Raw genomic sequence first — 27,211 nt, forward strand, 5'->3', positions numbered from 1 at the left:
TTTAATCGCTATTCGATCGCTTTAATTTTTTGTTCGTGTCTGTTCCACAACTTTAGTGATGTACAGGAAACATCGCGCACTGTTGCTATCGATATGACCACATGTGCGATGTATAGCAGTGCTGCACAGCGTTTAACATGTGCAAACAGCTGTTGCATGCTGCTAATTAAAATCAATTAACTAAACTAATTAAATCTGAAGCTTGAGTTTTTAAGGCAAAGAGTTTAGGATTTAGTTAGATTAAATATTTAAAGTAAGATAGAGTGGGTGTATGCAAAGAAAAATGGGAAATCAATTAAACATCATGCAGTCTGCTCGTGTACTGGGGTGGCGTATTGAGTTGCGTGTGTACATAACAACGACTGGAAGCACATTTAACAGTTATAACGAGGACAATTACAGTTAAATGTGTGCAGCGCGTAGAAAAATTGTGAATGCATTTCTCAAACAAAATGTGTGCAGCAGGTTGAATGTAACACAGTCACGATACTTGAGCAGCGGCATCAGCCACGATGTGGGCACAGGAGCAGCAGCAACATCAGCAGCAGCCGTTACGTCGAACGCTCTAATTAATCCACGAAAAACTGTGAGTGATTTCCACGAGCTCTACAAAGCAACCAAAAAGAAATTTCAATGTAAGCCTTATAATTAGTAGGCACTCTTATACACAGTCTATCTCGTTTATTATGTATAAGTGTTTGTATCAGCTTAATACAATTTATATATATTTTAGCTAAAAAATTGCCCGTAGATGTGCATCCAGATGCAGTTTTCGCTTGCAATGAATTGGATCTCAGTGAGGTGCAGGTCTATGGCTTCGACTATGATTACACTTTGGCTTGCTATAAGCCGTTGCTGGAGGATTTATTGTACAATCTGGCTCGGGAAATGTTGGTTAAGCGTTTTCGCTATCCGGAAGATATTTTGGATCTGGAATATGAGCCAAATTTCGCTGTACGAGGCTTGCACTATGATGTGGAGAAGGGGCTATTGGTCAAATTGGATTCATTCTTGCAACTGCAATTGGGCTCAGTCTATCGTGGACGCACCAAAGTCGAAGCTGACGAAGTGCTCAAACTCTACCACAATCGATTGCTGCCCATTGCCTATGTCGAAGGACCCAATAATAGCTATAGAGTAATCATCTGAAAATAATCAATATTTTATTTGGTATTTCTAATCCATATATGTTTCGATTTCAGCACAATACCAACTCAAAAATGGTGCAATTGGCGGATCTGTTTTCAGTGCCCGAAATGTGTTTGCTCTGCAATGTTATCGAATATTTTGAAAGGAATCGAATAGATTATAATCCAGAGATCGTATTCCACGATACAAGAACAGCCATGGGCTCCTGTCATCCCATAATGCATGCTACGGTCATGAAGGACACGCAAAAATATATCGAACGCAATGCAAAGCTGCCCAAGTATTTTGAGAAACTTCAGCAGGCGGGCAAAAATCTTTTCCTGGTTACGAATAGTCCATTTTCCTTTGTGTAAGCCAAGTTGGAGTCAGATGTACATAACTGTTTTAATACCATTCTCTAATCTTCTTTTATAGGAACTGTGGCATGTCCTATCTGGTGGGCGAGAATTGGAGAGATTTCTTCGATGTGGTCATCGTTCAGGCACGCAAGCCCAAGTTCTTTACAGACGAATCTCGGCCGATAAGGCTGTACGATGAGAAAACCCGATCGCATCTATGGGATCGAGTATTCAAGCTGGAAAAGGGAAAAATCTATTATGAGGTATACATATAGATATAAATTTAACTGAAAGAGCTCAAATAGCTTAAGCAAACAGCAGCAGTTTTCAATTTGCGTAGCAAATGCAAAAGCTGTAAATTCTTATAAGAATTTGTCTTTGCATAGTAAATGCTAAAGCTGTGCAAATACCTATTAGAAATGTTAATTTGCATAACAAGTTTCAAGTCCCAACTAGAAACTAAAACTGCAAATTCAGCAGGTGTCTTATACGCTTCTCACATCTGTTTGTATTCTGAAGAGAAACCTAAGCACACCTGTTGATCTTAATGAGAATTATCATATATGTATTTCATATATGAATACCTCCTAAACTTCACTGTACTTACCTTATCTACTCCACAGGGCTCTGTACGGCAGCTGCAGGAGCTGAAGGGCTGGCGCGGTCATTCGGTGCTCTATTTTGGGGATCATCCGTACAGCGATCTAGCTGATGTTACCTTGAAGCACAGCTGGCGCACAGGTGCAATTATTAGCGAGCTAAACGTGAGTATCACCTGTATATAACTGAGATATATCTGTATATTTTTACCTAAACTCCTTTTCCAGCATGAGATAAAGACGCTGAATCGCGTGGATTTCAAGATGAGCGCCAATTGGCTGCAAATGTTGACGCAGCTAATTGAGGATACGCAGGACGATGACAGCGCGGCGGCCCAGGAATGTCTGAAAAATTGGATGAACGAACGGGATCAATTGCGGTTTGTTTAAGATATATAACAAAAGATATTTTCATATATATTGTTATATTACTGTACTCACGCGTTATCCAATTTCCGTTTCTCTCTTGCAGGAATAAAACGAAAAATGTGTTCAACGAACAATTTGGCAGCGTATTCCGTACGTATCACAATCCGACGTATTTTTCACGTCGCCTATTTCGCTTTGCGGACATTTACACGAGCGACATTACGAACTTGCTCAAGTTTTCGACATCGCACACATTTTATCCCCGACGCGGCGTCATGCCTCACGAATATGCCTCACATTTTATATAAAACACGGAAAAAACACAGGGTATCATCACTCTCCCCTTGTCTCGATTTCTCTCTAAAAAATTGTAGTTTAAGCTAGAAAATGAAACAAAAGTGCCAGCGTATGCTTGTTATTGTTGTTGTTCTTAGAGAATTTATTATTGATGTTAAGCGTTAGCATTAGCATCACCATTAGCTGCACTGCGCTGCTCAATAAAGTCGTTGTAATAGTTGACAAAAATCCTCTTCGTATCCGTTGGTAAATAATTGATGGCAGTGCGCACAGCCTTGAGCTGCTCGCTGCTGCATTTGTATTTGCCAAAGGCTGCTAAATCCATTAGGTAGGTTAAATGGCTTATGTAGGTCATGGAGTCAGCGCCATGCTGTGCGGCTACGCCCGCTAGCAGGTAATCCAAAATGCGTGACAATTGCTTGTAGTCGCTGTCATCGAAGGTGGCGCCATCTATGGGAGAGTAGATGCGGTTAGAGATGTCGTTTTACAGTGGAAATCATATATGGAATTATTGGACAGAGTATGTATACATTATATTGTAGAACAGAATTAAGCACGAGTGAAGGGGCCTTGTAAAGAACTTCTCTATCTCTTTCTCTCTCTTGATTCGTGTGCGTTGCCTCACTCACCTGCTTTAGCTGTCAGACAGGCCGCAATTAGCTGCTGGGCCAAGTGCAGTTTTAAGCTATGATAATCCAGCAGCCAAGTGTCGAGTTCTTTAAATGCTTTATACGCCTTGCGACGCTGTTGTTGTTCAGAGCAAAACTCGAGAGTCCTCCGCAAAATACCGAACCAGTTAAACAACTGTGTCGCCTGGCACTTGGAGCAGTTAATAGCCGAGTTAGACTCTGACTCCCACCATTTGAATTCCTCCCGCTGGCCAGGCACAAATATGTGGGCACAGAACTCGCAGCGATAGCGATTAAAGGACAGCTGAGAATGTAGAGTATATATATTAGTTAAACTAACCAACTGGATCAAATGACATTTACTTACAAAAATCTCATCAGGTTTGCTGCCAGCACATTTTATGCATTTGCAACGGAACTTAAAAGTCTGCTGCAGCTGCGCCTGGCGCATGGCGCAACTGGAATTCCTGTAGTCCAAGGTATAGCAATTGAAGATCTCTTCATCCGCCTCAATTTGTTGGGCTGCCAGGCAACTGACCGCACGACCGTCGCAATGGAGGCGAATCGAAGGAGCACAAGCATGATTACAGAGGGCCAAATATGGTAAATTCAGCGCCGTTGTCAGGGCAACACTATCAAACTTATGCATCTGGCCTAAACTTAAATGGAAAGGTGCCCGCCAGAGCTTCGATTCCATCGTGTGACACTGGAAGCGTAGTACAATGGTGTCACTAACGTGGCCATTGCAGAGCAGCTGGCCGGCACAGCGTAGAATTAAGGCAGCTATCAATAAGTGCCCATCCTCGCGAGTCTCGACTTCTAGCTGCTCATAGAATTTGGTGCATTTGTGTAGATAAACTTGCAAGAGATTTGCGCAGAGCGCGTAGTATATGAGCTCCTCGGCAGCTGCTTTATCCAGATGGCTCATCATGCATAAGCTTAGCAAACCCTGCGAAGCACCTGGCCAATCATAACTTTTACTAGCCTTGGCCATTAGCAATTTCCATGCCTCTTGCACATTTGAGCCTTTGCCTAGCTCAGTCAGCCACTCTTGCATGTAGAAAAGCACCATTCGGAGAGCTAAGTGCGAGACGCCCAGCATGGTAAACAGATTTTTTCTGTAGCCAGCACATTCGTAGCTGTGGATCTGCTCGTTTAGTTGACGGCAGTGACGCGAGCAGTAAACCACTTGCTGATGGCATTGAGGACAGGGTATGGGTGCATAAAGCACACTCGCAGCGCACTGCTGGCAAATCAAACCCGGCTCGAGAGGCACAAAGCACGCCGTTTGCTCTTTGAATATGATGTCACCAGGTTGGATGGACTGCGTGGCCACCATGTGGCGTCCCTTTACGCCAGGGCTGTTCCAGCTAAAATATATGTATATCAATCTAATCATATTGAATATATAAATTATTTACCCACATTTTGTGATTCCTTGCTAAGATCTGCAACGAAGGAGCTTGTTCACTCGTGAGCTCCTCTTTCGGCTCAGAGACCTGCTGCTCTTGTAGCTTTGTTAGCTGCTCTTGCAGCTGCTCCAATTGGTTTACATAGCCTGCATTTAGCTGTTGTTGCTCCAACCACGATAGATGCTCTCTCAGTTTCCTTACATCGCCCAGTTGCCAGGCACAGTGGGCCTGTCTCATTATTAGCTTATGCTGCAGTTTCTGGGGATAGCCATATTCAAGTGCACACTCACAGTCGTCGTAGGCTTCCTTGTATAAGCCAAAGTCCTGCAGTGCCATGCCTCGATTTGCATAGCCCAAGCAGAGCTCCTCGTGGACATTTTCTGCCTGCAGAATGGCCTGTGTATAAAAGTGACAGGCAAGAAGTAAAGATTCTCTTCGATCGCTCTCATTTGTCTTGGATCTCTTTGTATACACTGCATTTCCATGCTCTCGGCTAGAGCGCGAGCGTTCGGCACAGGCCTTCAAATCGTGGACATCGTCTAAAGAGTCCAGCAATTCGTGGGTTAACTCATTGAAACGTTGCTGCTTGGCTGCAGGCAGAGTGTGCAATACCTTGACAGTTTCCAGTTCATTTTGATAGCTGCTAATAAATGGAACTAATTCATTTTGCTCAGCAAAAACTTTTGATAAAGTCAACATTTATTCTGATTTATAATTGTTAATTTTCAACCGGCTTTCAAAGCTAAAATCAGCTGTTTTAGTCCAGTGCTGCCCATCAACTATCGATATGCAGCTGCAATAGCTGCAACTATCGATAGACGCATCAACAAAAGCAGCTGTTCAGCTATCGGTAATTAAGTTATTTTCATTTTTCAGCAAAAATGAGTTGTAATTAAATATTCATTTCAAGTAAAATAAAATATTTTCAACAATGGATTTACAACAATTGGAAGAGGAAGCGCGCCAAGCAGCGCTTAAAGATATTCAAAATATGCTGCAACGTCCTGGGCAGCTGGAGAAAGTGGAGCAATATCGTCACCGCATAGCACGGAAAAAAGCATCTGTGGAGGCGTTGTTAAAGACGGGCATGCAAAATCAATTGGAGGGCGTGCGAGTGGGTCTCAAGCAGCTGGAGACATGTATGCAGGATGTGCGTGAGGTGCGTCGCCGCATGGGCGAAGTGGAACGACTGCTCCAAGGTGTACCGGAGATCTACGACGCCTTGGAAGTCGTTCGAGAGGAGAATACAAAGCATTCGCAATATGCAACGGCTATGGAGAATCTGAAGCACATCTTCAACGTGGATGCAAGTGTGCAGAAGACCATGGCACTCATAGAAGAGGACAAACTGTTGAGTGCACATCAGTGTCTGGCCGACTTGGAAAACTCGCGGGATGATCTGCTCTATGAGTTGCACAAACAGCCCAAGCAGCATGCTTCCGATAAGATCACACTCAAGCGCCACTTCGAGAAGGTGGACCAAGTGTCGCAGGCGCTGGAGAAGAAGCTGCGCCTGATCATCAGTCGTACGCTGAACACGGTCCGAAAGAAACCAACGGTCATTGTGACTGCACTGCGAATCATCGAGCGCGAGGAGAAAAATGATCAATTCGCGCTGCAACAGCAAAAGGTCACGAATTTCCTGCCACCTGGCAGGCCTAAGGCATGGCGTGCTATGATTATGGACGTTCTCCAAGCAGCTGTCATCACACGCATCGAGGGCTCCAAGCTGGAGGAGCGTGCGGACAACAAATTGTGGCTAGTGCGCGACTTGGAGATATTGCGACAAATAATTCTTGAAGATTTGCGCGTGGTTAAATCGTTATGCGTTCCCTGCTTTCCACCTCATTACGATATATTTAATGAATATGTCAAATTCTATCACGAAGGATTGTCCAGCTATGTGAGTCATATAATTCATTAATTTCATTTATATTACTAATTAACTTCCTTGTCTCGCAGCTGGACAATATTGTGAAATCGGGTCTGCAAGGCAATGAATATGTCTCCATGTTAGCCTGGGTTATGCACACCTATCCAGGCGCTGATCTAATGTCTCATCCCGATCTGAATGTGGATGTACTTAAGCTGTCGCGTCCGCTGCTGCATCCCGAGCACTTGAAATCACTAGAGGATGAGTATTTGCAGAATATGGAACGCAACTATCAGGATTGGATGAAAAAGACAGTGGATTCGGAGAAACAGGAATGGTACTCCGAGCAGATGCCCGATCAGCGCGATCACTACTACAACAGTGCTGGCCCAGTGATCATATTCGAGATGATCGATCAGCACTTGCAAGTGACAAACACCATACACCAGGAGCTGACGTTTAAGGCATTGGTGCTCAGCATACAACAGGTGGAATTGTTCGGACAGACTTACCTCAAGAATGTCATTGAATTGAAGGAGCATCATTTTCGGAATCGAGATCAAATCAAATACTTTACCCATTATATCATAACCATTGTGAATAACAGTCAGAATGTGGTGGAAATGGCACAGCAAATGAAGCATCTGTTTTGGCCCAAATCCCGGACGGAACATTACGAAGATTTCGAGAAGCTGTTGGCAACGTTTCAAAGGATCCGTGCACATGCAGCCAATTATTTGCTGGAGGAGGCCTTCCTTGATATGGAATGCCATTTCAATGATCTATTCACGGTCAAGTGGCTCGGCAGCAGCATCGCTGTGGACACCATTTGTGTTACGCTCGATGATTATTTTCAGGATTATAACCACTTGCTGCCCGCCAATTTTGAGATGGTGATCAATGAGGCTCAGAAGTTGCTAGCGAAGCGCTATATAAGAGCTCTCCTATCGAAGAGACTTTCGAAGTCCCGCAGCGAGTGCGATGCGATTACCAGAAAGATTAATTTGGAAGCTAAGCGCATTAAGCAGTTCTTTGAGAAGATTGCACCAAAGATTTCGCTGAGCGATTCCCCCTTGGATTTGATAACAACTCTATCCGCTCTCATAGTCGCGGACATTGAGTTGCTCGCATTGGATTTACATACGCTGCTGGGCAGTTATCCTTCGCTGACTGAGGATCACTTGGTGCGCCTCTTCTACATCCGCAATGATGTAAAGGCCGCCGAGGTGCGAGAGAAGGTTCAGGACGCGATGAAGTCCAAGAAGTCCATGGTCAGCATTGCCAAGCAGGATTGCATATTCAAGGAGATCGTATTTAGCGATAAGCTGTGGTAGAAGACCCAATAGTTATAGCAATATAAGTATAAATATTTCACTCATACAACTTATAAAACTGTGCTACAAATATTTAGCTATGAGCTATGTCGTATAAGTACGTTACTAATGCATACTTATACGTATGTTGTTTTTATAGAGTATGAGATTTAAACTTATACGTAGCAGGCATATTTTGTTTATGATATGATAAGCTTTCTACGTATACTTAATCATAGTCTTATACACTACTTATAAAACTAGACCCTTCCTCCACCCCCCTTCTACACCACAACGCAACAGCGCTCATTCATCATTCCATGTCCAAACGCCGGTCAGCTGGTTATTCGCCTTGGCGCGCTTTGCTAGATGAGCTTTCATACCGATGAAAGCTCTCGCTCTCTGTCTCTCGCCCAGCATGGGCAGAGCATGCACAGTGGCGTAACAGTGAAAGTTTGTCTAGCAGAAACTTTGGCTGGGCAGTGTGGGCTGCCCGGTTGGAGCTGTGTGCGTACGCCACTGGCGCAGCATAAGCATTGTGGAGCAGCACGTTTCCATATGATTTTCAGTTTTGTTTGTGCGCTTGACTCTGCAGCAGAGCGCAGAGCTCACAGAATAATTTTAAACATTAATGTGTAGTGAATTTTATAACTATATATATACATTTACAATATTATAAATGCTGGATTTATAAAATATAGCTAATATCAAATAAAATATTAATAAAGAAACGACAAAAACCTACAAATATTTGGTGAGTGAGACACGCGACACCAACTGAAGCTTTTTATGTGACTACATAAACACATGAATACATACATACATACTTATATCTATGTTTGCATGATTGTGTTAGCAAACGTGTGCAGTTTTTGTGTTTTGGTTATAATTTTATGCATTGCTCTTGAACCTTGAAAAGTTTTTGGTCATTTTGTCAAATCTATACTACAAACATATAAAATCAATGCTGCGCTCTCTGTCTAACAGCAGTCGTCAAAGCAGCGCGTGCTCCTCTGTCTTTGTGTGTGTGTGAAGGCATTGTATAAGCGGCTATTGGTATTGGTGCTGTGAGGGGGTTGCTAACTAGAAAACTGGCTGCCTGGTCCAGGCTGGTCAAACGAGATGCATAGGCTAAAGCATTTCCAATGTACCGTAAATCCACACACACACACACACACATGACGACATTATGTTCTATTTATAAATGCATGTTGAACTCTATATGTTCATGCGTGTACTAGAGCGAGTTCCATGTGCTCTCCCTCTCACTCTCTGACTGTCATTAGAGCACGTTGCGCGTGGTTGTGCTTATCAGCAAACACAATTTCAAATAAATTCTTACAGCTGTTTTTAGTTGCACTTTGCCATCGCGCCATCTGCAGTTTGTTTTTGTTTACTCTCTTTGTATTTTCTTAGACAACTAACACCATTGCAAAAGCAACTGCGCAAGCTAATAGGCAGACGGAATTCCCATCTAACGGCATTTGATGGCGCACGTGTCGCATTGCAATGCAGAAACACAAACCCAAACAGACATAGACAAAACACATGCATATACTATTACGGTATAGCCGGCTTTTTATGGCAAGTGAAGGTGTTGGGTATGATGGGTTTTAGGGAAAGTTTGTCACAGAAGACTAGATTATTTTTATTTCATTTTTATTAGCTTCCTAGAAAAATAATGTATTTATCAACTAAATCTTAGAACTTGCTTAGGTTTATATTAATAATATAATGTTTAGGTACCTCTAGTTGGCCTTTTGAAAATTGATTACAGTTATCATTTATACTCCAAATTTTAAATTACACCTTAAATTAAACAAAATTAAATGGAGTTTTTTAAAAAGAGTTGAGAAATGGATTTTTGGAATTAGGTTTAGTTTAGCTAAAGCTCGGCTTAAGCGTTTCTTTGGGTTAGTTAATAATGTAATGCTTTATTCTATACTGATGGTTGTATTATAGTAATCAACTTTCTCTATGCTCGGAATGCAACTTCAAATGTTTCACTTTTCCACATTTTTGCAGTTTACTATTAGCAACTAACTCAAATTTATAGGCTTATTGTATTCGAATAATTTTCAAAATATTTACAGGGTATATAGTCTGCGATTAGTTAAGTTTGGGAGGACTTTGTGCTAATGTAATTTTCTTAATTGAAGATCAAAGATCTTTATTGTACGCTTATCTCATTTAATTGAATAAATTCATGAGATCATTCATTCATTCCTCCTCTGCTACTTCTCCATCCATCATCACACATCCTAGTTGAGTCTAGTTTTCCAACACTTACATTCAGTTTCTTTGCAGATCTTGATTGCTTCATTCATATACATATAGTAAGCTATGAGTAAATCGCATCGGGATCTAAAGATCGTTGTCATCGGTGCCGGAGCATCGGGCGTTGCTTGTGCGACGAAACTTCTGGAGTATGGCTTTCAGAATGTTCTCATCGTGGAGGCCGAGTCCCGTTTGGGCGGTCGCATACACACAATACCTTTCGGCGAGAATGTGATTGATCTCGGGGCGCAGTGGTGTCATGGGGAGCAGGATAACATAGTCTATCAGCTGGCCAGCCAAAAGGACCTTCTGGAGTCCACTGGTCCGGTCTATGAGAACTATCAATGTGTGCGCAGCAACCGGGAGGTACTACCCGATAACGTGGCCAACAGGCTAAAGGCAATTGTGGGCGACTCTCTGGTTAGCCGTCAGATGGAGCTGCAGCATTGCAGCGGTTCCCTGGGCAGTTACCTGACCAATAAGTTTTATGAAATGCTACGCCGACCCGAGAATGCCGATATAGATAAAGTTTTGGCTAACGAGTTCTTTGATAACTATCAAAAGTTCGAAAACTCCGTGGAGGCCTCCGATAGTCTCGAGGAGGTGTCGGGTCGTGGCTACTTGGACTATTGGGAGTGCGAAGGCGACATATTGCTCAATTGGAAAGACAAAGGATTTGTGGAGCTGCTCCGCCTGCTCACACGCAGTCGAGAGCTGGAAACGTCCTCGGATCTCGGCGTACTGGAACAGCGAGTGTTATTCAATCGTGCCGTTAAAAAGATACTCTGGAATCGCAACGATTCTCGCGTGGAGCTGCAGTTGAGCAACGGGGAATGCTGCCTAGCAGATCATGTGATTGTGACCGTATCCCTGGGTGTGCTCAAGGAACAACACTTGCAGATGTTTGACCCACAGCTGCCAGTTGCGAAGCAGCGCGCCATCCAAGGCTTAGCCTTTGGCACGGTTAACAAAATCTTCGTGGAGTTTCCGGAGGCATTTTGGCCCGAGGACTGGACGGGCTTCACCCTGCTATGGCGGGAGGAGGATCTGGGTGATATACGGAATACTTCACGTGCCTGGCTGGAGGATGTCTTCGGCTTCTACAGAGTTAGCTATCAGCCGCGCGTTCTGGCTGGTTGGATCATCAACGCGAGTGGCAGGCATATGGAGTCCCTGGATCGTAATGAAGTGCTCGCTGGCTGTATGTATCTCTTTCGTCGCTTCCTGCATTGGCATATACCGGACCCGGTCAGCTTTTGCACCTCCGCCTGGTATACAAACCCAAATTTCCGTGGCTCGTACTCCTTCCGTTCCATGGACACGGAACGTTTGGGCACTGGCGCCCAGGATCTAGCGCAGCCCCTGACAGTGGTTGCCATGACACCTCAGTCGCCGGCCCGCAGCCGAAGCCGAAGTCGAAGTCTACCCCAACAGAGTCGCTGTGATCGACCCATTGTCCAATTCGCAGGCGAGGCGAGCAGCCCTCATTACTATTCCACGGTCCATGGAGCTGTGGAGGCCGGCTGGAGAGAAGCTGATCGATTGGCGGACTTTTATAGCCTAAATGATGCGACGGCCAAATCGCAGCTATAGCAATCGCTGCATATTTCATTTGACAGACTCTTCCTGGCTGACTGATTGACGATTGACTGATTGACTGAAGTCATTTCAGGCAACTACTTTGGCCCAAACGAACCAACGGCCAGCTACAGCTAGCTTTTCATATTCTTCCCGGCTGATTAACAATGATTGATTGGCTATGTCCATGGCCATTACAAAGTGTTTCCCTACTTTATAAGTAACTGTTCAATGGCTTGAGCATAAACTGATTTAAATATAAAAAAAAAACAACAATCAATCAAATTTAACTGAACAATACATCCTGAATAGACTTTAAGAAATATATATATACTGATGATGACAAATATGTATATATAGCTGATATAAATACATAAGCATGTAAAGAGCTTTACAAATTTGACTATGCACTATTTATCATAATTATAAATCTATGACTAAAACTATTAAATAAATTCTTGGTGATGGTTGACGTTGGTCATATATTGATAGATAGATACATAAGAGTAAATGATTGATGATACAATCTAAATATATATGACTGATTATACTCACCAAAGAAAAAACTCGAAAAATCATGATTGTTTTTGTATTTGATTTAAAATTAGTGAAAATTTCATTTCTCGTAACTCTGACGTAACAGATATTTATAATATATACAAATTTCGTAAATTTTTTTATGGGAAGTGTAAGTAAAACGCGATTGGAACATAATCAGCGACAACTTATGAAGCCAATTCGAATTGTTGCAGTGTTGGTCGAAAAAGAACGCAGAAGGTAGCCTATCTGGGAATAGTCATGTACACAGGAGTCTGAGAAAATCTGATTTTGGACAATATGAGCCGAAAGTTTTGATTTTGGGTGTAGCGGGTCTTGCCTGTGCTGTAGAGCTGAAGAATAACGGCTTAAATAATGTCCGTATTGTAGAGATGTCTGATCGAATTGGCGGACGTGTCAAGACCATGAAATTTGCTGACAATTACATTGATCTGGGTGCCCAGTGGGTCTATGGAGAGAGTGAAAATTTGGTCTGGCAGATGGCAGATGCGGATGAGCTGGGAAAATCAGATGGTACGATTACGAACATGAATTGGATACGTTCGAATGGGAAAAAAATTTCGCAGGGGGTTGTCGACCAAATACTGAAATTGATAACTACCATCTATGATAATATGCAGGACGACGCGATTGATCCCACAATCACCTTTGGTGACTATTTGTCAAAGATGTTTGACAGAGAGGTCGAAAAGCAAAATATCCGCATTGATAAGAAGTTAGCCAAAGAGTTTATTGTTACTTTCAAGAAAATGGAAGGCAATATGGCGGATACGGATATGTCGGCCTATGACTATTGGAGCTTCAAGCCATGCGATGGCAGTGGCCTTTTAAATTGGCGCGACAAGGGGTAAGGGGCTAGGGGTTGACCAGGTGGGGGGGTGAAAAACATAAATCCATCCGTCCCTCCTTCCGCATCCTTCCGTTCGTCCTTATCAACTAGTCTTTCTTACAGCTTCAAGCAGTTTTTGCGTCACCTCGTCCATGGCGACGACCTAAATGAGCATGGAGTGCTTAAGGACTGCATCGACTTAAATCAAAGGGTTCGTCAAGTCGAGTGGGATCGTCCAGATGGCACTGTGCTGGTGAGCTGTGAAAAAGAGAAATATTCCGCGGATCAGGTAGTCATTACTGTCTCGCTAGGCGTGCTCAAGCATAGCTCAACGCTCTTTCGGCCCTCTTTACCAGACGCTCATTGCAAAGCGATCAATAGTATGGGATTTGGCAATGTCTGCAAGATTTTTGTGGAGTTTCAGGAGAAATTCTGGCCAGATGACTGGCGCGGCTTCAATGCCCTATGGAGAGAACAGGACATGCCAGCTCAACCCTGGCTGAAGGACATCTACGGCTTCCATGTGTATGACCATCAGCCACGCGTTCTGCTCGGCTGGGCATGTGGATTCCATGTGGAGGGTATCGAGACCATGAAGCACTCTGCTCTAGTGGAAGGCGTTGTGCACATGCTGCAGCACTTCTTGCCCAACTTTCAGGTGTTGCGTCCGAACAATTTGGTGATCAGCAAATGGGGCGCTGATCCGGCGCACTACGGCTCCTACTCCTATCCATCCGCATTAGCCACTGAGAATGATACGGGGCCCGAGAAACTCGCACAGCCAATCCATGTACAAGTCGCTGTATCGCGTGAGCCGTCTGAAATGAGTATTTCCTCAACAACTCAAGCGCGACCAGTATTATTTTTTGCGGGCGAAGCAACCAGCTCCGATCATTATTCGACAGTTCACGGTGCTATTGAGTCGGGAATACGCGAGGCTGAGCGCATTATTTCCTTCTACAGGAGCTCAACTTATTCTGTTCATTCAAATAGTAAACTAAGGTAATAACAGGCTACTACCATAGGGGCTTACTATACTACCGAAATTTCATAAAGAGTTGTTAAAGTTTGAGTACAATATATATATGCAACTTTACGTGCATAAAAAGACTATTACAAAAAATTTTATATATATGTATAATGATTTTTGGCTACTCCCAGAAGCTGCCTTTGCCTTTACTTCTCTCGCACGATTTGTGGCTGGAAATCCAGTGCGGCTGCCTTGCTTAAGGATTCGGCATAGAGTGGAAGTCGTTGGGTCATGCGGAAGCCCCAGAAGTCCTTGACCTGGCGGCACAGATTCAGATCCACCTCCGTGACCAGCAGACCATCCTCACAGCGGGATAAGCTCTATAGAAAAATGATGTCTCATTAGCTTGATTGCGAGTTTGATTGCAAGGGTAAGCTTACGGGAGTTCTGGAGCCATCGGGTGCCGCCACATAAGTAGAGCCATAGAAGGGTCCGAATTCCTTATGCGCTGCCTTACCATCCCCGGAGGTGTACTCGTTGGGAAACTCCTCAGTGCCCACTCGATTGATGGCCACTGTGAAGTAACTGTTCGCTATAGCCGCATTCCTTGCCTCTATGCCCCACAGGGGCTCCGAGAGGCGTCCAATCGTAGCCGACGGATTGAACACAATTTCAGCTCCATTCAAACCGAACATCATCCAATTCTGTGGATGATGCCGGCCGTAGCAAATGTTGATAGCCAGCTTACCGAACTCTGTCTCGAAAACGGGATGCCCGGTGTTGCCCTCAAAGTAGTAGGTGGACTCATTGAAGTCACCCACACGTGGTATGTGATTCTTACGATGTTTGCCCATGTAGCGACCACTGTTCGAGATGACAACAGCCGTATTCCAAATGGTCTCGCCGTGCTCCATGTCTCGCTCCAAGATGGAGTGTATGATGACCATGTTGTAGGCCTTGGCTAGCTCTGACATCATTTTGGTTGTCGGGCCATGTTCCGCCTCCTCGGCGAACTCGCACCAGGGAAACTTTTCACGTGTGCAGAAGGCAAAGGGCATGGCTAGAGGGAGGGGAGTTAGATTGGACATTATCTATGGATGGATTTGGCTGCACTTACTCCACGCCTCCTGGGTGCACACAATATTACAGCCTGCCTCGGCTGCCGCCTTGATCATGAGCTTTACTTTGCTCCAAATGCCCTCGCGCTGCTTCTCAATGGGCGCCGTCGTCGGCAGAACTATGGAATTCTGTATGGCACCAATGCGAACCAGGCGCGGCTTACGCAGCTCCTCGGGACGAGCTTCAAAGCTGTAGCCCTTGATCTCGAAGCCATTCTGTTCGGCGGTCTGGTAGGCGCTCTCTGGCAGCTTCAGAGTGTTGCTGAGGGCGGTAAAAATGTTGGACACAGAGAGAGAGAGAGAGAGAGAGAGAGAGAGAGAGAGAGTTAGATTGGCATGGGAGTTGAAGAAAGATATCGGCTGAGTTCGAATGAGCTTCACAGAGCAATAGAATGAAATGAGGAGAGGAGAGAGTGATTTAATGGGAAAGTGCGGAGGAACGTATGGGAGACTGCAAGAACATGCATATCAAACAGCATGAGTGTGGGGGAGAGTGTCGGAGAGATTGAGACCTCAGAGAGGCAAAGCATATGAGAGCGAAGTCTTCGATGAGCGTATCATAGAACGTAAGAATGTGAGTGTGGAGGCGGGGTTGAGAGAGATAGAAACTGAATATATCTGAGCGAGTGTAGAATGATATGAAATAAAGAGAGAAAGATAATGCCCTTTGACATTATCATTGTGGAAGTGAGTGTACGAGAGGGGTGAGATATAGAGAGATATGTTGTTTTTAGTTTCATTCCCACTGCTTCGTAAACAATGCGCTCAGCTTGTTATATATTTGTTTCTGTTTTGCTCATTCAATCTTTTAATATACGCTGAAGAATAGAGTCTGTCAGCTATCAAATATGTCACATATATAATATATGCACGTATTATAATAAATGTAGTATAGAATATAATTATTCTTGTATGTAGGTCAGGTTAAGTTACTTCTTTTTCTGTCTCTCTTTCTCTCTTTAAGTATTTTCATGTAAAATAGTCACTGCATTTTTCTGTAAGAGTATTCAATCTTCATCACTGCATAGCTAGTTTTTCTACAATTTAGAAACCTCGTATACTTGCTATACATATACATATATTAAATCTAAATTTAATTTAATATGTATGTATACCATATAGATTTTATTAACGAACCGCCCAAATGTTGAACCAGCTCTAAGACTTATCTGCGCTACGTAACTTTGTTGCCTTATCAGCTCGCTGAGTGGCCCATTATTAAGCTCTGATTAGCACATAGATATACTATCCATATCAGAGCTAAAACTGACTTACGTATATGTATATACATACAAACAATATATAATGCGACATATATGCATACATAGTTAGTTAGTAGCTAGGAATTTTTACTCACTCTTTCTCAACTCCGTAGAGTATGCGTTTGACTTCTTTCAGCTCCTCGGCTGGCAAATGTTTTTCCAGACATTCGTCCAAATTTTTCAATTCAAATGTCGCCATAGTTTCCGGCTCTATTCGCTCTGTATGCTTATTTCGTAGTTGGGTGAATCGAAATAATGGGGGGAGAGACGTACTCTGCCTCTTCTTATTTTTCAAATAGACAAACGCCTGGTGCAGAGAGCAACCACTCGCGGTGAGCGTTAATCGCGGAATGATCATGGTCGATCAGCCGTTTCTAGAGATGAGCGATAGCAGACACAAATCAAACATATTTTACTTAATAATTATTTTACAGTTACTCGTGATTTTAAATTGAAAACAGATAAAGAAAAGGCTCATAGATGAGTCCAAAACTGGTGGCATTTTCAGGCTTTTCTAAATAATGATAATATATGACTAATGACAATATATTATTCACAACATATGCTTCATTTGAGAAAGCATATATATACACTTTTGTTTATGTATTATTATTTTATTATTTATATTTTTTTTTTATTTTAATATTTGAATTTAAGATCTAATGAATTTAAGTATTTAGTTATTATAAAGTCACAGTTATTTGTCACAGTCACATCTGTGATTAGAAACCACAAATATTACTATCGCTCACCTCTAACCGGCTACCTCCATATACCCGCCCCTGGCCGACTCTAGCTCTGCTATCTACACTTCGACTATGCTGGGGGCGCGCGCGCCGATTGACCTTATCACTATTAGCAATGACAACTGAAGAGAGAATGAGTCGAGTCGGGAGGGAGGGAGGGTACTGATCAGACGTTTTTACAGCTGACAAGCTAAATAGATTTAGATATGGGCACAATATTTCCATTTTGAATGAAGAATATAGTGAAAGTAAACAGAAAATCAAGTAAAAAATATTTTCTTGAGGTATATCCGACTTGTAGATATTCTATAATCGAACTAAAATAAACCTCATCAATATTATTTTTTCGACGGTATCCGACTAAAAGGCAATATTATCTTTAAGTAGTTTTAACATATCAACTAATATTGAATTGATAACAGTTGCTTTTGCGAATTTATATCAGTTATAACTTAATTTTTATGTGTGCGACATACTTACCCAGTGACATACTTCATATCTCTAAAGATTGTTTATCTGAGAAATGCGAATTGCTTACTTATTTAAGGCCAATTATATACACAACATATACTTGGCCTTATAGATGTAAGCTTTCCTCTACCTATTTTTAGTTTGGTTTATCTTTATCATGAGAATGTCTTATCAAGAGAATGTTATCACTGACATCAACTGTGTTCTATAATTAATCATTATAAAATATAGTAAAGTATAAGATAAGATTTTCATTAAATTCTATTTTCTACATTTAATACATGCACTGAAACTTTGAAAAAAAAAAAAAACATTGAAATCATAAAATTATAAAAATATATATAAAAAAATAATTTTTTTCTTAAAAAAAACAAAAACTTTTTACAAATCCGAAAGAAATTAAAAATTCTTAAGAATAGTTTAGAAAAAAACTCTCGCAGCTGGAATTTGTAACACATTTATAAGTTTTTCTTGTTTTATTTATAAAATTTAAACATTTTATATCTTTAATATAAGGAGTTTTGTTTCTTTTTTTTTTGTTTTTTTCATTTTTATGGACAAACATTATTTAAGTGAAATAATTGTTGTACAACAGATGACGCATAAATTTGGTTAAATGGATTTAGTTCTTTTGTTAATTTAAATTTTAATAATTTTCCATTAAATTTCTCTTCTCTCTTTTCGGCCTCTCTTTACAATTCTCATTTGTTTTTATTGTATTCTTTTCATTGTTTTCACTTTTACGCAAAAATAGGTACATGTTGTGAAAAGGAAAGGACGCTGAAGAGTAGCGTCTAAGGGTAAATAGTATTTATTCTTCTCTATATATCTCTATGTATATATATATAGTATGTCTCTCTCGCCTTCTCATGCTCTCTCTCTCTTTCTAACTAAATGCCGTGCAACATTGGCAACTAACTTTTCATTTAGCATAGCAGTTTTATCTTTTTTTTTGTTTTTTTATTGGGCTAAATTCGTATGGCAAATACTTTGGTGTTTGTGGGAGTGAGTTGTTGGCTGGGGGCGTGGCTACGCCTACTGCACCCACATGGATGGCGCCCAGAGCGGCTCATTCTCCAGCCTCTGCACGTGTTGGACGAGCTGCTCAAACGCATTCACCAATTCCCCATTCACGATTTCCACATCGAAAAAGTGACCATAGACAAAATCGATGCGTTCCGCCGATTTGATCATATCCTCAAATTCCTCATCCGTAAAGCTGCGCGCGTTGGCCTCATCGAACGTGGACTTGGCCCGCGCCTCCGTACGCGTCGCCTTCAACACACTCAGCTCCGGCGGCTTGATGTGTATGAGAAACGGTTTCAGCTGGGGGGTGCGCAGCGTCTTGATCGCCTGGTAGTGCGGACTCAGCACACACACACAGCCCGCATTCACAATGGACTTGACGCTCTCGGCCGAGGTGCCGTAGAGGTGACCCTTGTACTCGCCGTGCTCCACAAATTTGCCCGCCTCGATGTCAGCCTCCATCTTATCGCGTGCCACGAAAATGTACTCACGTCCAGGCACCTCACCTGGTCGCATGGGTCGCGTGGTATCTGAAACGGGAAATATATATAGGTATATCTATTATGTATAAACTCCACTGTTAGCTACTCACATGGCACTGGACTTCGAAACTTTTCGGGATCACGCGCTATCAATCTTCTGCGCAGCTCATTGCGTCCCACGCCAGGTGCTCCGATTAGTACAACGGGTCGATAGATGCCTGGACGCGGATATAGCTTGGCCACCTCCTCATAGGTTGCAATCAATTCCCGATCGAAATCGTCGTTCTCTGTTAAATCGTACATTATCTTTTTAGTCTTAGGCTGGCGGCAGGAGGAGCTGCTGCTGCTCGTCTGCAGACGAGGTGAGCCAGGAGGCGTGGTGCAGAGCGAGGCGCACGAGCCGGCTGGATGACCAGGTGGATGGCGGATGCAGGGAATCGATGTGGAGCGATGTGAGTGGCGAGTGAGCGTGTGATTAGAATGAAACGAATGAGATACATGCGAGGATTCGATTAGTTAAGGTCTAATTAGGTTGGTTAATACAAGTTTAGATGACGAAAGAACTATTAGAGGTATTCCTGAAATTGAAGATCAATCGAGCTTTCAAAATTGAGGGACTCTGCTTTCTCTCAGCTATTTGTTATTTCTGGTTATGCTCTCAACTTCATGGAATACCTCTAGTTATTAGTAATAAGTAAGATTTTATTCATTTTAAGTTTAGAAGATGAAATTAGTTTTTGCATATGATAAATATTTTTAAAGGTTAAATCTTAACAGTGAAAGTAGAGCAGTTCTATGAAAATAGCATATATTTTATAGATTTATGAATGAATGGGATTATATATATTCACAATAAATGCACCTGAGTAGCATGGTTAACCATACTTACGCTTCGAGTCCAGGTCATTTGCTTCGCGTTGCGTTCGCTCGTGCAGGATGCGACGCTCCTGCAGAGCACGACTGGGTATGAGGCCGGCGCGTGCCGAGCGCTCGTGATCCTTGCGCGCCTGCCACCAATACGCATCGTCTTGGGCGACGATGTGCAGGACATCGCCACGCTGAAATGCCAGGCCAGCCTCCTTGCAGGGTATATAGGGATCCACGTCCGGGTTGTAATCGAAGTGGGCACGCACACGCACTTTGGACTCGCGCTGAGCACCTTTCGTATCGGCGGGCACCAGCTTAAAGGTAATCGTGCCCTCCGAGTTTTGCTGCAAGTTTCAGATACAGATTAGATACGTTAGCGATTGCTGGAGTAGTCAATAGAGTGTGGTATATATACGAGTATGGTGAGCACATCGCCTGGCGTCTTGCCCTCCACGTTGATGCCGTTGACCTCGATGACCTCGTCGCCCACGTGTATTAGGCCAGACCGATCTGCTGCGCCGCCGTGCATAATGCGAGCTATAATTATTTTGCCCGTCTCCTCATCCGTTTTTATGGTTGCGCCCTAAAAGTAGGCAATGCCATTTTTATAAACTCTGCTTGAAGACGATGAGTGTGTAGCTGTGTGTATGTGTGTGTGTGTGTGAGTGACGCATGTAATGTGTATGTGTATGTATATGTGTATGTATAGAGCACAATTTTACAGATTTTCTTTACAAGTCCAATATAAAATGGAAAAATTGAAAAATTAAATATAAAGCATAAAATATAAACCATAAAAAATTAAATCTAAAATATAAACATATAAAATATAAAAAATAAAATATGGAAAATAAAATCTAAAATATAAAATATAAAATTTATAAAATTAAATATATAAATATAAAATACTTATAAATATATATAATAAATTATGAAAATAAAATGTTAGACGGTTTCACATTGAAATACATCAAGTTGATTTGTATATTACATAAGTTGTTGTTGTCTTTGGTTGTTGTTGTGGATTGTTGTTTGCTATTGTTGTTGTTGGTGGTGCCAAGTTTAACTTCCGGTTTATCTAATGCTTTTCACTATACAGTAAGGACTTTTTACTTACAACAATTGGTTCCGCACTTTGTGCTCCTGTCTGTTTTATGTATATATATTTTGGTAACAATATTTTTGATGGACGAATTTTAAAATTGTTTTTCGATTTTATTCGATTTTTTAATGTTTGGTTTTTTTTTGAGACAAAAGCAAAAATTTACAATAAGATTTGTTAGCATTGAAAAACAAATATGAGTATGAGATTTTTATATGCATGAAGAAGAAGCGAAACGTTTGGAGGCAAAGGACAAAGAGACTTTGTGAAGATATGTGATGGGTATGTATATGTGGCTTGGAAAGTTAGACAGCTATTGCAATTTATATATACGATAGACATGACACAGTATGCAGCATAAGTTAATGGACATGAATTGGGAAGCAGTTGAAACGGGGGCTCGAAATTTACCAGCGGTTCATTGCTTTTGACAAGCTGAACAATCTTGATGGTCTCCTCGTCCTCGTCCATTTCGATAGGCACCTCCGGCAGATGCGGATAGAAATCCTTTTGGGCGATCGCATCGTGGGCCAAGAGCAGGTGCTAATTGGAAATGACAGTTAAGCGAAGGTTCTTATGTCTTATGTATATTTGTGTAGCTCACCTGGATATGCGAATCCTGCAGCAGATGGAATGCCTCTTTGCAATCTTCGTTTAGATGACAACGCTGCGACAGCTGCTCGAGCACCTCGTAGAGCACCTGCGACGAGGTGGACAAGACAGGTGCTAGCCTTTCATCCCGACCCACCTTGGCCACCTTTGTGTGCACATTGACCAAGGCATTTAGCTCCTTGGACTCCAGCAAGGCTTTGAGGAAGTCAATCTCCTGATCATTGGACAAATTGTCCGATTCCTTCAATGTGGTTATCAATTTTGAAAGCGCTGCAAGTTGATCATTATCATAACGGCTGTGTGTGTGTGTGTGTGTGTTTGAGTCGCGCTCACCTGGATCCCAATTGATGTCTGATGCCATAACTGCAGCTGGCATGCTACCAGCAAACACTCAGCTACACCTAGAGCGGCGACAGTTACTTCGGACTACCTTTGTATTGTGCAGCTGTAAGCATAATTATTTAGATTTAGATATATAAGAAAAATATGTTAAAGTTGAGAAATGTATAAGAATTTATTCTATTTAGTAGTTATATGTAAAATGCATGCACAATAAATTCTTAGAAAATAGGAAAATTATTTTTATTTGGTCTAAATATTTATAGTCAATAATATTTTTTATTAGGAGCTCATAAATTACCTAATGTAAGGGAAAATGAGGCAAGTATTTAGCTGTTAGTTAGTCTGAGCACCAAATTCTTGAATTACAAGCATAATCTTATGTATTGGGCTTTGAATAAAAGACCTTACTTTACTTTACGACAAAAGTCTTTAAACTGTAAGCTTGAGCAAAAGCCTCGTCATTGTATGTGCCCCAATTTGCTTGCTGATTGGGCTGTATACAGTAAATTCGTGAGTGACAATCATAAAGTTTCTTGACAAGCCTTAATTTGTGCCTTTTGGCCAAAGCCAAGTGACTTCAGTGGAAGATGAAATGAAAAAGTTTCAGCTGGGAGGACAGTATGGTGATTCTAAATGCTAATTAGCTTACTAATTGGACCAGAGGTTTACAATTTCTGAAAGGTATTCATTAAAAGAAGAGCGAGAGACAGGAAGTCCGATTCGCTTATGCTTGAGTTCTGTTGTCATTAGGTACATTTTTCTTGAGCTGCTGAGGAGCTCATCCCGCAATCCTAATTGGGAATACGGAAAATCGAATCGGAAACTTGACTCAAGTGACTTCCTGCCAGTCAATAGTTAACTTTTTCACTCAGCTAACAATTGAAAGCGCACAAGTCAGCTCAAGAGCTCGCCCCTACATATACCTTAATGCTCTTATACTTGTATAACTAATATATAAATATATATATGTATACATATCACCCCCCACAAACTTTTTGAATAATCAAAATCGATTCTCAATTTGGCAGCCAACTTTTTCCATTTCTTAGCCATCTTTTTTTGTAAACTTCCTCATAAACAGGACAATAACATCCTGCGACACTGAAAGACACAAACAACCGAACAGCAAAATGTTGATGCGTGCTGAAAGTCAATTTTCAATCACTTTGCTCTCCCTTTGCCTGAGCCCCCGCCCGCTGTCCCACAAACTGATTTTGGCAACGCGTCGCTTGCGAACATTCTCGTTAGTCGCAAAACCCTAAGAAGTTCGCTTCAATTGGGTCTTTAGCTGGCGTCTGACTGGCGCACAATAACTTGGAGCCCCTACTCCTCTTATTTTGTAGTTGGTGGACCCTAAAAGGGATTTAAAGTGGTGTCTTCATGTGCTCTACACTGAAATACGTGGGGTAGATTGATAGGGGGCAAATGCTTGGAACTGCAGAACTTAGTTATCTTTTATGTTAGAAAACCTGGAATACGGGATCAAACTATGTATTATAGATTTATATATAGATATTGATTTCTTTTATTATTAAATATGAAGTTTCCTAAGCAAAGCTCAAGCTTTTCTTTTTCTTGTCAATATCTTTAATTCCTTCTCTCAGCTTTTTCGGGATCTATCAAATTGCTTCGCTTAGAGTACAAGCCACTACATACAGTTCCCCTTTTGATTGCCTCTCTCTTTTCCACCCAAAGTAATCATCTTTGCTCAAGCTTAGGGTATCTTTTAGTCACGCTCATCCAATCAAATTCACTTTAACATTGTTTGCTTTGGCGCAAATGCAATTAGTTGCCATTAAGTCGGAGCCAACTAGGCTGCTGCTCCACTTGTCGCTGATTTACGAGAAGCGCAGAGAGAGGCAGTCTGGTGCGAGCCAAGCTGATTAGAAGAGGGCACAATTTATGGGCACTTGCCCGCTGCGTTGCGCTGCCCTGAGTGTCGCGTGGGCTGCAGCTTAGCGCTGAGTTGGCGCCGGCCCCGTTTAAGTGACAGCCATAAATTAGTCGAGCCAGTGGACAAAGGCAAATGTTGCAACGCTTTCTTTCTGCATACATTAAATGTTCAATGGCTGCGCTTCCTGTTGCTGCTGCTGCTGCTGTTGGCGAATCCTTTGTCCAGCCAGCTGGAAAACAAGTCCTGGACAGCTGCCAAACGGCCGGGCTGCGGCACAAAAGTTCACTAACACTTTGTGTGCAGGGCCCCTTTGCTATTGTTAGCTGTGACCCGTTAACACTATGCCAGCCCATTACCTCCAGCCCAGTTTACGGCCAAGCGACCGGCAGCCCAGGTGGACTGGGCTAGCACTCGAAGTGAGCTTACTTTGTCATGCAGTCTGGCAGGTTTATTGCCATACTTTGTATACTTTATTGACATTTTGGTCTAGAACTGCGAAGAGAGTTTAAGAGTCTCGGACTGGCTGATTTTTTGCCTTGCAAAGTAGTTCAAATGGTATGTGTTTATAAAGTTTTTGTAATGATTTCGTTAGCTACCTGCGAACTTGTAGCTTCTTATAATCATACTACAATTTGGGACCTGGAAAATGTTTGTGAATTGTATTCTTAACAGGAAAAGCTTCTAAGTGGTGTTTGATACCTATTTGTAGGAATTTAATCCATTCGCTGAAATTCGTACTTCCTTAGTCGTGAAATGGGAACGCGTTTTTACAAATATACATATGTCCAGTCTAAAGTTTCTTCCAAGACCTCATAAATAACTGTGGGCTCGTTAATGAACTCTTAACGGTATTTCTGACACTTTTTGACTAATGCGAATACTCTGCAACACGAATAAAAGTAATCAAGTGACGCGGACAACACGCATGTTTCCTTTTCTCTTTGTTTCGCTGTTGACCTTGACAGTGGACAGCAGCGAGCTAGTTGCTGACCTCCCTCCCTAGTGGACAAATCAATTTTGGTTGAGCAGCTTCTTCCTGCTCCAGTTTCACGTTATCACGCAGAACTTTCGAATGACCTTGAACTAAATACACAATATGTCAAAGGTGGACGAAACAAACAACATATAACAGCTGACATTGTCAGGGCTATAAATGCAACGACGTCAGCAGCGCGGGTGGATGATGGGTGAGGGGTGGTGGGTAGTTGGTGGTGGGTGAGACTTTGTTTGCCAGAGGGTTGGAGCTACATTTAAGCCTGATAGCTATTTATAACATTGGGTGCACCTATAAAGTGAACTTGAAGCTCAACAAAGGAACTCGGAGAGAGAGAGAGAGAGAGAGAGAATAGACAAAGTCAAAACAAAATTGCTATAATCAAAATTCATCAGGATTACCATAATTCACAATGCAAATTGAATGTAATGTAATAATGGATGAGCTTGTTAGGCAAGGGCAAAACACAATGGAAAACTTTGAATAATGGAAATTATGTCCAATGATTAAATAAATTAGAATTCTAGATAATTCGAATAAGTATAATTTATTTCAAAAGTTATGAAATTAAATAAGGAAAACAATTCGTCTATATAAGCCAATGCTCGATTTAATGAGTACCTCAAATTTCTTTATGAATAATATTTATTAAAATAAATATGTATTTTATTTTACAAAATAAATATTACAATTTATAAATAAAGAATACTATAATTAAAAATATTATTCAATCTCTTATAAAATCGTATTATTCTGTCATCACATTCATTACAGAAGCTAAACTGCTCCAGGAGCAGTGCGAACAATTTGTTTTCTTTAAGAAATTGGCGCTGTCATCTGATGCCAACAACTGTGTGCGTGTATGTGTGTATGTGCGAGGAGTGAGTATGCGCGTGCGTGTGTGTGAGTTGAGCCGCAATTACGGTAATTGCAAGCGTGTGGTGTCAGAGGACTTGAGACTAAGGCAAGTGCGTGCTTTTCGTCTTATACATAGTATAAGTAGAAGAGTGCAGCAGTTGTTGTTGTTCTTGTGCATAACGATACGTGTCTATGGATGGCAAACAGGCAAAAAGGAATGAAAAAGGAAGTGTGCGCATAAGATAAGACAGGTAATGGTAGATAAGCAACAGAGTTGGAGAGAGAGAGAGAGGGCCAAAGAAAGAGAGAGCGACACACAGGGAGAGCGTGCGTGCGTTAAGTTGCTGAAAATAACAATAAAAGCTTCGACACTTGATGTAATATCATAAATTTGATCAGCTGCAGCTCAGATGAACTACGAACAATGTGTGAACAGTCTGGCAACGCTGCCATGAGAGAGAAAGCAAGAGCGGCCATAGATAACGCGCCTGCATGTATGTGTGTGTTTGTGTGTCGAAGCGAAAGAGAGCCGAAGAGAAAAAGAGAGCCGAGAGCGAGCGCCGCAGCAACATTTGCAAAATTTTCGTTTTTGGTTTTTAATTAACATTGAAAGGAAAAACAGCGCGAAGCAGTTGAACTCAAAAGCAAATAAAAAGCAAATAAAATACCTGAATGTTTGTTGTTTTTGTAGTAATACTAGCACTTGTTGTTGGTGTTGTTGTACTTGTTTACAGTTATGCAGGTAAATTTTGTTCACTTCTCTCTGATTGACAAAAGTTTTTTGTTAAAGCTTTTGCTGTTTGGCGTTTTTGTTATATTTTTAAACAGTTTTCCACTTGGCGCACACACAGAAAACAACACAGAACACTTAGTTCTCATATACATATAAGTATATGTATATATTTATGAGAGTATGTATATAATTATGCCAGATTTATAGCTCAAATTTAGTTGCTATTTTTAGTTAGGCTTTTTAGCTTTTGCCTTTTGCCGTTTTCATTTAACAATTGACAAAACTTTCGACCTGCTCACAGCGTGTTGCAAGTGCGGCTGCAGCTCGTGCAACTCTAACTGTAAAATCTAAGCAGGAGAGAGCGACAGTGTATTAGCGACAGCGAGGGGGCGAGAGAGCGAGAGCGCGCTGTCAGCGTCCACGACGAGCGACTGCAGCGAGCGACTGACTCGAACTGTGGCCAAGGCGCCTAGCCAACTAAAACTGTCTGCCTTGGCTGGCTGGCTGCCCCAT

The 27,211-nt window shown here is 41.9% G+C and overlaps 7 protein-coding genes across 13 annotated transcripts; 4 read left to right on the forward strand and 3 right to left on the reverse strand.

Moving 5' to 3' along the window:
- Nucleotides 1–93: 93 nt before the first annotated feature.
- LOC6578444 (5'-nucleotidase domain-containing protein 3) lies at nucleotides 94–2,980 on the forward strand. The gene is made up of 7 exons (XM_032729824.2): nucleotides 94–635; nucleotides 734–1,137; nucleotides 1,203–1,498; nucleotides 1,564–1,750; nucleotides 2,111–2,251; nucleotides 2,315–2,466; nucleotides 2,559–2,980. The coding sequence occupies exons 1-7, from the start codon at nucleotides 407–409 to the stop codon at nucleotides 2,761–2,763; spliced, it is 1,614 nt and encodes a 537-aa protein (XP_032585715.1). The 5' UTR covers nucleotides 94–406; the 3' UTR covers nucleotides 2,764–2,980.
- LOC6578445 (SET and MYND domain-containing protein 4) lies at nucleotides 2,746–5,571 on the reverse strand. Of its 2 annotated transcripts, XM_044010717.1 has the most exons (5): nucleotides 4,807–5,571; nucleotides 3,749–4,751; nucleotides 3,382–3,685; nucleotides 2,930–3,202; nucleotides 2,746–2,835 (listed from the first exon to the last, which is right to left on the reverse strand). In XM_044010717.1, exons 1-5 carry the CDS (start codon nucleotides 5,490–5,492, stop codon nucleotides 2,831–2,833), a joined length of 2,271 nt encoding a protein of 756 aa, XP_043866652.1. In that variant the 5' UTR covers nucleotides 5,493–5,571; the 3' UTR covers nucleotides 2,746–2,830. The 2 variants fall into 2 exon arrangements, with proteins under 2 accessions (XP_043866652.1, XP_002004356.1); XM_002004320.4 differs by lacking the exon at nucleotides 2,746–2,835 and having other exon boundaries at nucleotides 2,863–3,202.
- A 55-nt stretch (nucleotides 5,572–5,626) lies between these two features.
- Nucleotides 5,627–8,215, forward strand: LOC6578446 (exocyst complex component 3). The gene is made up of 3 exons (XM_002004321.4): nucleotides 5,627–5,643; nucleotides 5,704–6,696; nucleotides 6,756–8,215. Exons 2-3 carry the CDS (start codon nucleotides 5,725–5,727, stop codon nucleotides 7,998–8,000), a joined length of 2,217 nt encoding a protein of 738 aa, XP_002004357.1. The 5' UTR covers nucleotides 5,627–5,643; nucleotides 5,704–5,724; the 3' UTR covers nucleotides 8,001–8,215.
- A 78-nt stretch (nucleotides 8,216–8,293) lies between these two features.
- On the forward strand, nucleotides 8,294–12,410 carry LOC6578447 (spermine oxidase). 2 transcript variants are annotated; one of them, XM_015163166.3, is made up of 2 exons: nucleotides 8,294–8,733; nucleotides 10,287–12,410. In XM_015163166.3, the coding sequence occupies exon 2, from the start codon at nucleotides 10,323–10,325 to the stop codon at nucleotides 11,847–11,849; it is 1,527 nt and encodes a 508-aa protein (XP_015018652.1). In that variant the 5' UTR covers nucleotides 8,294–8,733; nucleotides 10,287–10,322; the 3' UTR covers nucleotides 11,850–12,410. The 2 variants fall into 2 exon arrangements, with proteins under 2 accessions (XP_015018652.1, XP_043866653.1); XM_044010718.1 differs by lacking the exon at nucleotides 8,294–8,733 and adding an exon at nucleotides 9,771–9,892.
- Nucleotides 12,411–12,487: 77 nt separating this feature from the next.
- LOC6578448 (spermine oxidase) lies at nucleotides 12,488–14,334 on the forward strand. 2 transcript variants are annotated; one of them, XM_032729826.1, is made up of 4 exons: nucleotides 12,488–12,522; nucleotides 12,587–13,239; nucleotides 13,345–13,474; nucleotides 13,533–13,823. In XM_032729826.1, exons 1-4 carry the CDS (start codon nucleotides 12,514–12,516, stop codon nucleotides 13,722–13,724), a joined length of 984 nt encoding a protein of 327 aa, XP_032585717.1. In that variant the 5' UTR covers nucleotides 12,488–12,513; the 3' UTR covers nucleotides 13,725–13,823. The 2 variants fall into 2 exon arrangements, with proteins under 2 accessions (XP_032585717.1, XP_002004359.2); XM_002004323.3 differs by having other exon boundaries at nucleotides 13,345–14,334.
- Nucleotides 14,283–17,036, reverse strand: LOC6578449 (beta-ureidopropionase). The gene is made up of 4 exons (XM_002004324.4): nucleotides 16,667–17,036; nucleotides 15,309–15,571; nucleotides 14,632–15,251; nucleotides 14,283–14,571 (listed from the first exon to the last, which is right to left on the reverse strand). Exons 1-4 carry the CDS (start codon nucleotides 16,927–16,929, stop codon nucleotides 14,398–14,400), a joined length of 1,320 nt encoding a protein of 439 aa, XP_002004360.2. The 5' UTR covers nucleotides 16,930–17,036; the 3' UTR covers nucleotides 14,283–14,397.
- A 1,260-nt stretch (nucleotides 17,037–18,296) lies between these two features.
- On the reverse strand, nucleotides 18,297–27,178 carry LOC6578450 (MAGUK p55 subfamily member 7). 4 transcript variants are annotated; one of them, XM_002004325.4, is made up of 9 exons: nucleotides 26,634–27,178; nucleotides 22,211–22,322; nucleotides 21,870–22,147; nucleotides 21,677–21,808; nucleotides 21,281–21,310; nucleotides 20,579–20,746; nucleotides 20,186–20,507; nucleotides 19,407–19,583; nucleotides 18,297–19,344 (listed from the first exon to the last, which is right to left on the reverse strand). In XM_002004325.4, exons 2-9 carry the CDS (start codon nucleotides 22,251–22,253, stop codon nucleotides 18,824–18,826), a joined length of 1,671 nt encoding a protein of 556 aa, XP_002004361.1. In that variant the 5' UTR covers nucleotides 22,254–22,322; nucleotides 26,634–27,178; the 3' UTR covers nucleotides 18,297–18,823. The 4 variants fall into 4 exon arrangements, with proteins under 4 accessions (XP_002004361.1, XP_015018654.1, XP_032585714.1 ...); XM_015163168.3 differs by having other exon boundaries at nucleotides 19,407–19,700; XM_032729823.2 differs by lacking the exon at nucleotides 21,281–21,310 and having other exon boundaries at nucleotides 18,298–19,344.
- Between the last annotated feature and the right edge of the window lie 33 nt (nucleotides 27,179–27,211).

Source organism: Drosophila mojavensis, unplaced genomic scaffold, assembly GCF_018153725.1.
Source record: "Drosophila mojavensis isolate 15081-1352.22 unplaced genomic scaffold, ASM1815372v1 contig_80, whole genome shotgun sequence".
In the NCBI taxonomy this organism is placed as follows: domain Eukaryota; kingdom Metazoa; phylum Arthropoda; class Insecta; order Diptera; family Drosophilidae; genus Drosophila; species Drosophila mojavensis.

Bases quoted from the DNA above. Each gene is read 5' to 3' on its own strand.
- LOC6578444 (XM_032729824.2), top strand. From the start codon at position 407: ATGTGTGCAGCGCGTAGAAAAATTGTGAATGCATTTCTCAAACAAAAT. The intron at 1,499-1,563 runs GTAAGCCAAGTT...CTTCTTTTATAG, and splicing joins AATAGTCCATTTTCCTTTGT to GAACTGTGGCATGTCCTATC. The intron at 2,467-2,558 runs GTTTGTTTAAGA...TCTCTCTTGCAG, and splicing joins AACGAACGGGATCAATTGCG to GAATAAAACGAAAAATGTGT.
- LOC6578445 (XM_002004320.4), bottom strand. From the start codon at position 5,492: ATGTTGACTTTATCAAAAGTTTTTGCTGAGCAAAATGAATTAGTTCCA. The intron at 4,752-4,806 runs GTGGGTAAATAA...CATATATTTTAG, and splicing joins TTAGCAAGGAATCACAAAAT to CTGGAACAGCCCTGGCGTAA. The intron at 3,203-3,381 runs GTGAGTGAGGCA...ACTCTCCCATAG, and splicing joins CTGTCTGACAGCTAAAGCAG to ATGGCGCCACCTTCGATGAC.
- LOC6578446 (XM_002004321.4), top strand. From the start codon at position 5,725: ATGGATTTACAACAATTGGAAGAGGAAGCGCGCCAAGCAGCGCTTAAA. The intron at 6,697-6,755 runs GTGAGTCATATA...CTTGTCTCGCAG, and splicing joins ACGAAGGATTGTCCAGCTAT to CTGGACAATATTGTGAAATC.
- LOC6578447 (XM_015163166.3), top strand. From the start codon at position 10,323: ATGAGTAAATCGCATCGGGATCTAAAGATCGTTGTCATCGGTGCCGGA.
- LOC6578448 (XM_002004323.3), top strand. The intron at 13,240-13,344 runs GTAAGGGGCTAG...TCTTTCTTACAG, and splicing joins TTAAATTGGCGCGACAAGGG to CTTCAAGCAGTTTTTGCGTC.
- LOC6578449 (XM_002004324.4), bottom strand. From the start codon at position 16,929: ATGATCATTCCGCGATTAACGCTCACCGCGAGTGGTTGCTCTCTGCAC. The intron at 15,572-16,666 runs GTGAGTAAAAAT...TACCGCCCTCAG, and splicing joins CTCTACGGAGTTGAGAAAGA to CAACACTCTGAAGCTGCCAG. The intron at 15,252-15,308 runs GTAAGTGCAGCC...CCCTCCCTCTAG, and splicing joins GTGCACCCAGGAGGCGTGGA to CCATGCCCTTTGCCTTCTGC.
- LOC6578450 (XM_015163168.3), bottom strand. From the start codon at position 22,253: ATGCCAGCTGCAGTTATGGCATCAGACATCAATTGGGATCCAG. The intron at 21,311-21,676 runs GTAAATTTCGAG...TACATAAAACAG, and splicing joins TCAAAAGCAATGAACCGCTG to ACAGGAGCACAAAGTGCGGA. The intron at 20,508-20,578 runs GTATATATACCA...TGAAACTTGCAG, and splicing joins GCGATGTGCTCACCATACTC to CAAAACTCGGAGGGCACGAT.